General features: G+C 56.4%; 1 protein-coding gene across 1 annotated transcript in view; it reads left to right on the plus strand.

Annotated features, from left to right (window-relative positions):
* Positions 1 to 1,345: 1,345 nt before the first annotated feature.
* The window catches only part of HMBS (hydroxymethylbilane synthase), a gene marked incomplete at its 3' end in the record, with an annotated part of 8,476 nt that continues 2,437 nt past the window's right edge, over positions 1,346 to 7,384 (plus strand). Inside the window, exons 1-8 of the mRNA XM_015428038.1 lie at positions 1,346 to 1,454; positions 2,784 to 2,837; positions 3,280 to 3,352; positions 3,661 to 3,710; positions 3,812 to 3,867; positions 4,267 to 4,344; positions 4,586 to 4,663; positions 6,851 to 6,926. Of these exons, the coding sequence (XP_015283524.1) occupies positions 1,434 to 1,454; positions 2,784 to 2,837; positions 3,280 to 3,352; positions 3,661 to 3,710; positions 3,812 to 3,867; positions 4,267 to 4,344; positions 4,586 to 4,663; positions 6,851 to 6,926 (486 nt within the window). The remainder of the gene's footprint in view (positions 1,455 to 2,783; positions 2,838 to 3,279; positions 3,353 to 3,660; positions 3,711 to 3,811; positions 3,868 to 4,266; positions 4,345 to 4,585; positions 4,664 to 6,850; positions 6,927 to 7,384) is intronic.

Consider the following 7,384-nt stretch of genomic DNA (forward strand, 5'->3'; position numbering starts at 1 on the left):
TCGGCCGGGGCTCGAACCGGGGGGGGGGGGGCGTCTGCGTGCCAAGCTGAGGCTCTGCCGCTGAGCCGCCGCCCCTCCTCCAACGCCTTGGCTCCCAGTGCCTGGCTAGGCGTTGCAACCTGCTGCGCAGCCCACCTTTCCCTTCGGCTGGGCTCACCCCACACTCCCCTCCCCTCCCGCCCTCCGTTTTATTCCCACCACAGCCCCGTGAAGCGGGCTAGGCTGAGTGAGGGGGTGAGCTCCCCCCCCCCCTCAGCCGCCAAGCAGCAGCCGGGCGCACTCTTGCCAAGGAGGCTCCAGGCGGATGATCCTGCACTGAGCAGGGAGGGTGGGTGTTTGAGTGTTGGGCGAGACGGCCTGTGTGGCCCCTTCCGGCTCTCTGGTTCTGTCAGTCTCTGTGGTGAGCCCTTGAACCTGGATCTTCCAGATCTCCATCTGACCTGCTAACCATTCTGACACAACACTGAATTAGTAATGTAGTATTACTAAATACAGCTTCAAGAGGGAATTAGATAAGCGTATGGAGCAGAGGTCCCTCAGTGGCTCTTAGCCACAAGGTATAGATAGGAACTCTCGGTCTGGGGCAAGGGATGCCCTGTATTCTTGGTGCTTGGGGGGGGCACAATGGGAGGGCTTCTAGTGTCCTGGCCCCACTGGTGGACCTCCTGATGGCACCTGGTATTTTTGGCCACTATGTGACACAGAGTGTTGGGCTGGAGGGGCCATTGGCCTGATCCAACACTGGCTTCTCTTAGGTCCTTAATTGTTACACAATTTATGTACATTAAAAAAAAAGTCATGACAATACTGTCTGTGTTCAAAGTACAAAAGGGTTTCTTTCCTTCAGTGCACCCCCAGGTAGGAAAAGTCCTCAGATTTTTTTCCTGCTTTGCATTTTGAGTGTCTGGGGCCCTGCTTGTAGAGCCTCCCTTCCTCTGTGTCATGCCCCAGATGGCTCAAAATCTGTACACCCCTGAATCTTGGATGCACGAGTACTTATTCCAAGGAAGTGTTGCTGTTGGAAATGTTACAGGCCACAGGCAGTGCAGGCTGAAGCAGACGGCCAGGTCGATGGCCACTGAGTGAGGAAGCAGGGGTGTGTGTGCTTGTGTGTTGTGCCATTTGACTCCCCCCCCATATGTGGGTAAAATGACTCTTGTTCACTTGCAAAAATGGCCCCATTGTGAGCTGCCTGAGCGTAGAAGGGGGTGCCTCCTCTTACCACATTTTCCCTAGAACAATTTCTTTCTGTGCAGAACCTGGGCAGCTCCTTCCTCGCAGTGCCTGCAGCTGCGCTTCCTTCCAGGCCCAGCCCCTTTAGACCTCCCGCCTCTTCCTTATCTCTGGCCCCGCAGGGTGCCTCATTTTGCAAAGAGAGAGGCTCCTGATCAGACACGGGTCAAGTCGCTGGCAAAGACCTCGCAGAGCTGGAGATGGCAGACGGGCCCAGCCAGGTAATGGGGGAGGAGAGCCGGAAACCCTGCTTGCCCGCAGGAGTGCTCTGGGAGTCTGCTGCCCGGCACTGTCTGACGGCTGCCTCCCTTATTATCAGGAGACTCAGTGGCGGAGGCTGGAGTCTCCCCCCGCCGCACGTGTGCACTGCTTTGTCCTCTTTAGGGCCATGGCTTTGCAGCAAGATGCCAGGCTCCCCACTAACCCTGATCCCTCTGCAGGAAGGGCTTCCTAGGCCTTCCCTCTGGCCACCAGCTTGTGGCCTCCATTGCTGGGTTTCATCCATGGGTGGCTGTGGTGCAGATGAGCGGGCTGGGCACACTCAGCGCCTTTCACGTCTTTGAGTCTGTGTTGGAGAGAAGGGCAGAGTGTCATTCAGCTGCGTGGCGGTGGGCATTGTGGTGGAGCCTAAGGACAGCCCAGGGAGGGTCCACCTAGTCCAGCATCCTCTCACCCGATGGCCAACCTGTTCCTCTGGACAGCCAACAAGAGGGCAGAGAGGCCGAGGCCTTCCCCTGACATCATCTCCAGGCTCTGGAATTCAGAGGTTGAGCGACTCCGAAGGTGGAGGTTCCCCTCAGTCATCATGGCTGGTAGCCACTGATAGGCCAATCCTCCATCAATCGATCTAATCCCCTTTGCAAGCTGTTTATTCCTAGGGCCCTCACACATCCTGCGGCAGCGAACTCCACGTTTTAACTAGCATTTCCTTTTGTCTGTCCTGAACCTGCTGCCCATCAGCTTCCTTCGATGCCCCGGAGTTCTAGTCTTTTGAGGGGGGAGAAAAATTTCAAGAGCCTCGGACTCGGGAGGCTTGACTTTGAATTTCCGCTCTGCTGGGAGGCCAGGGGCAGCCAGCTTCCCTCTCGGGCTTGTTGCCAGGATTAAACGGAGGGAGGGAGGGAGGCCTGCGGCTGGGGGCTGCCTGCAGAGGGGTCAGAACGAGCCCGGGATGGACCCGGAGGTGGAGAGTAGAGCAGGGGACCCAAAGGAAGGGCTCTGCTGCCAGCAGCTTGGACAGGGAAGCAGGGGGGGGGGGGGGGGGGGGGGATGATCACTTTACGCCATTCAGTTGCCTGTCTGGAGCCTAAGGGAACCACTGGTGCATCACTAGGGCTCATCTCTGAATGGCGTGAGGCTGCCAAATGTGCCCTTGGTGGGTCGATCCGTGCTGAACCTTCCCAGGTTCCCTCTTTCTGTCCCTGTTGGTCACACAGTCCGTCTCTCGCACGCACTATGGGCACTGGTCCTGACAAGCGTGCCCTTGTATGCAAGAGTTTGTGGAGACCGAAGTTTCGTTTCTTGAAATAACTGGAGGCAAACCTTTGCAGGAGGAAAATGGCTTGAAAAGCCACACGATCCGCGTGGGAACCAGGAAGAGCCAGGTGAAGCCAACCCCCACCCCCACCCTGGCTGAAGAAAAGTCTCTCCATCAGCCTCCCCTGCAGAATCCCAAGAAACGTGCTCGAAGACGGGGGTGGGGTGGGGTGGGGTGGCCGGCTTGGGAAGGAGATAATGGCCTCCCGCCCACCCTTGTGGTGGATTGCAGCTAATCTCCACCTGCCAGCTGCCCCTTCTGGAGGGGCCTAGCCCGGGGCAGGCCCAGCTCCACTTCCCTGGCACCTGCTGCAGGGGGGCTCTCCCTGTCTGACTGCTGGGTGTCTGTGGAGGGAGCAGCAGGGCCCAGGCTGATGTCTCTCCGTGTGTCCCGGGGGAGGCCACGGCTGCTCCTCCAAGGGGGCCCCCTGGCGGCTGGCCACTCTGTCTGCACTGGAGGCAGCTTCCGATGTTCTCTGACCCTTCCTCTCCCCTTGTTTGGAACGGCAGCTGGCCCGGATCCAGACGGACAGCGTGGTGCAGATGCTGCAGGAGCGCCACCCCCACCTCTGCTTCGAGATTGGTGAGTGCCTGGGGCCCCGGACGGGAGCAGCCAAGCCCCAGTGAGCTCGGGGGTGGGGTGGGGGGAAGGGAGCGGCATAGGCATTCCTCCGGGCACCAGCACAACCCGTGGCGCGCTGGCCTGATGTGTGACTGACTGGGCCCTTGCTCTGCTGCCCCGCAGAGGGTTCTGGGGAAAGCGGGCGGTGGCTGGACAGGAGAGTCCCCTCCCCACGTGATCCAGGCCCTCCCCACCATACCGTCTCCTGTATCCAAACTGCTGGTGCTGGAGTGACACCCCCCCCCCACATTCCCCATGTGTTTGAACAGTTGCCATGTCGACCACTGGAGACCGGATCCTGGACACAGCTCTCTCCAAGGTAAGCCCCGCCCCCTCTGCCCCCCTTGACTGTGGCTGGCTCCCGCAGAGGAGTCCTCCTTGCCTCTGACGGATGGCCTCTTTCCACCCCACCCCCCTTAGATTGGAGAGAAGAGCCTCTTTACCAAGGAGCTGGAAAATGCCCTGGAGAGAAACGAGTGAGTGCCCTTGTGGGCTGGCCTGAATTTTGCCCTGCAGGTGTCACTGGTGGAGCTGGCACTCACCGGGGGGGCTTCTTTGGTGCTGGCCTCTTGCCAGGCAGTGGGTGCCTGCAGAGCCAGGGCCGGCTGTCTTGAAACAAAGCCCGTGGCATGCATGGCAGGGGGGGAGGGAGAGGGCATGACAGAGCAGGGCCAAAGAGCCCAGCATTCCCGCTCAGTGTGCCCTTTCAGAGGGGTGTGTGAGCATTTTCACAACAATCCTGAAAAGTAGGCCACACTGAGAATGATTTGCTCAGGGCTGCCTGGGCTCTGTTGCAATCCTGCCGCCTCCGGTTTGGATTCACCGGTCTGGCATTTGCGGCTCCCTGCCCACTTTCTGTGGTGCTCTGGTTTCAGGGTTGACCTGGTGGTTCACTCGCTGAAGGACCTGCCCACGACCCTGCCCCCAGGATTCACCATTGGTGCCGTCTGCAAGTGAGTGGGAGAGCCTTTGCGAGGTTCAGCCCGAGGGCGGGAGGGAGGGGAGCTTTGGCCAGCTGGTCTCCTCCCCTTCCCTCTGCTGCTGTGCACGTGGGCGACTCGGGCAGGGCAGGGCAGGGCCCCTCCCACCAGAGCCTCAGATGCGCAGCGGGGCTGGGACTCTTTGGGCTGTGCAGGGGGAAGGCCAAGGGAGCCCTGCTGCCACTCAGCTGACCTGTTTCATGGCTCTGTGCAGGAGAGAGAACCCCCATGATGCCGTCGTCTTTCACCCCAAGTACTCTGGGAAAACTCTCGACAGCCTCCCTGACAAGAGGTGAGTTTGCTGCTTAGCCCCCTCTCAGCTGCATATTCTCTGCTTGCTACAAGAAGACATGCTGGTTTGCCACTGCAGACAATCTTTCTGGAGCCTGGGAGTATCGTCCCAAACCTTCAGAAGAACCTGCTGGATCACAGCAGTGGCCTGTCTCCTCCAGCATTCTATGTTGCACCGTGGCCAACCATTTGCCCCGCAGATCCAGACAAACTGGGCACAGAGAAGAGACAAACTGGGCATAAGAAGAGAAACCAATGTTGGATCAGGCCATCCGGTCCAACACTCTGTCACACAGTGGCCAAAAATACCAGGTATTTTGGTGGAATTAGCCATGAATCTGGCTAATTCCCTTTTACAGCTTTCTATGCTTGTGGTCATCGCTAGTTTCACTGACATTCCCTTTTTATCTGTCCAGAACCTATTTCTCAGCAGCTTCACGGCGTGCCCCAGAGTTCTAGTAGCTCCTTCTATACACTTTCTCCACCGCATGCATCATTTTACAAACCTCTCTCATGTCTCCCCTTAGCGATCTTTTTTTCTTGACTGAAAATTCCCAGTCTCTTTCGCCTTTCCTCATAGGAAACCTCTTAATCATACTGATCGCCTTCTGCCTTGCAATGTCCTTTTTGAGATCTGGTGACCAAAACTGCATGCATTATTCCAAATTCCTTGGATCCCCTCTGCTCACCCCAGTCTTTAAAAAGGGACTATTTGCTATTTTCCAGTTATCCAGCGCAAAGGACAATTCTAGAGACATAGTAAAGGTACTTGTTAGTAGACTGACAGTTTCATATTTGAGTGCCTTAAGTCTTCGGGTGTATGCCATCTGGACCTGCAAGCATATTAGTTTTCTGTTTGCCCTGGTAGTCCTAGAATGTCAATTCTCATCGCCTCAGTTTGACCCAGTCCTTCAGGCAGCTTTCTCCAAAATGGGCTTTGGCATGAGTACTTGCCCTGCAGTTTCCACCGTGTGCCCAGCTGCACCCAATTTATTCTGTTGCAAAGGTCCATCCATGCTCTGTGTTTCTGTTTGGTTCCTCTGGGTCTGTGCCCAAGGGTGTGAACAAAATCCCTGAAGATGAAGCCGAAGCCTGCAATCCTCTTGCATCAAGCCAGCCTGTCTTCCGAGTCAGCAAGCACAGGGCTGGGCTGTGTGTCCAGAACCTCTGTTCATCAAGGACCAGAAGAAGTTCCTGGGCCGAACAGCATCTCCATTAAGTGGAGGATCCGTGTCCCTGAGGCTTGGCTGGGATTCAAGTGTTGAGCTCAGTGCAGCAGCACTCAGGCTGCCGTGAAGGGCACGGGGCAGGTCTGGGCTGCGGGGACGATCCTGGTGAGACATGTGGGATGTGGGAGCAAGCAGAACAACCGTGATGTATTATGCCAAAAAGAAATAGCCACAAACTTATAAAATCTTATCCAAGATCCAGTTTACTTGGAGCAATTCAATTTCTGAGGAATCATTCCTAGTGACGCTGTCAACACAACGGACTATGCATAGCATGTCTCCTTTCGTTCACAAACCTTGTCAGAGTGTGTAGCGTTGCAATGTACATATAGTTAATTCATTTAGCGAGGACTCGGAATAGGACCAGATCTCTCATCTTCTGGACACTTTGCTGGGCCCCTGGCTCCAGGAGCCTCCCTGGCCCCGAGTCGGGAGAACAGTAGTTTGTGACTCCAAAGGCTCTATGCCCTACACAAAAACCATCTTCAGGTTGCTCAAACGGTTGGTTCCCCTTCAAAGGGTTTTTAGAGCATGCCTACATTACGTATGCGTGGCAATATTTCAAAAAAGCAACACTGCAAAGTTTAAACTTCTGTTTTACCACTAAAATCTGCTTCTACCCATCCTGCCTGCCAGTGGCCAGGGGCAGAGGCTGCTCTCGCAGACCCCATAGACCCCCGGAGCTGAGCCAGCCCTCCCCATGTGGATGTGGGGGGCAGAAGAGGGGCCCACATATGAGCAGGTGGGAAGTCCCAGGTTAGAATGTGGGAAAGAGTGCTGGGAAAGCCCCCTGCCTGGGCCTTCAGAGAGCCGGTAAGGGTGTCCAGGAAGGACCAGCGGATCATCTGACTCTGCAGCTGCCGCCTCCACCTGGTACCCTCGATGCAGAGAAACAACCAGCCAGTAAGGCCCTGGCTTCATGCTGACGTGTGCTTCTCTAACTGCTCTCCTTCCAACAGTGTGGTCGGCACCAGCTCCCTTCGTCGAGCAGCTCAACTGAAGAGGAAGTTTCCTCAGCTGGAATTCAGGGATATTGTATCCTTTTGTGGTTCCACAGTGCCTGGAATTGCCACATTAGACAGCTGTGCCTCTTTTGAATCAGAGGCATTTAGATGCCTTCCAGCAGTGGGGGCGGGGGGGTTCCTCAAGAGAGCTCATAGCTATGCACCCAAACACCAAGCCGATCTTTGTCTTGGCATGGCACTGGTAAAAAGGAGTTGGCCTTAACCCAACTTCCTGGGGAAGGGGTGGATGCCCTTCTGGCGATGGGGGCAGACTGCTCTTTGGGCCTTTCTTTGTATGCGCAGTCTCTACAACACCTTTGCAAGGCAGGCCTCTGTCACTCCATTTGGCAGGAGAAAAATCGGGTCTGAGAAACGGCAGCTTGGCTTTGCATCCCACTGAGCGGTGCAGCTTTTCAGACCTCTCCTTCCCCTGCCAGGAACTCCCCTCCCCCCCCCCAAAAAAAGAGGCCGCCAAAGCCAGCTGGGTCT

The sequence above is a fragment of the Gekko japonicus genome, unplaced genomic scaffold, assembly GCF_001447785.1.
Source record: "Gekko japonicus isolate JY-2015 unplaced genomic scaffold, Gekko_japonicus_V1.1 scaffold1031, whole genome shotgun sequence".
Classification (NCBI taxonomy): domain Eukaryota; kingdom Metazoa; phylum Chordata; class Lepidosauria; order Squamata; family Gekkonidae; genus Gekko; species Gekko japonicus.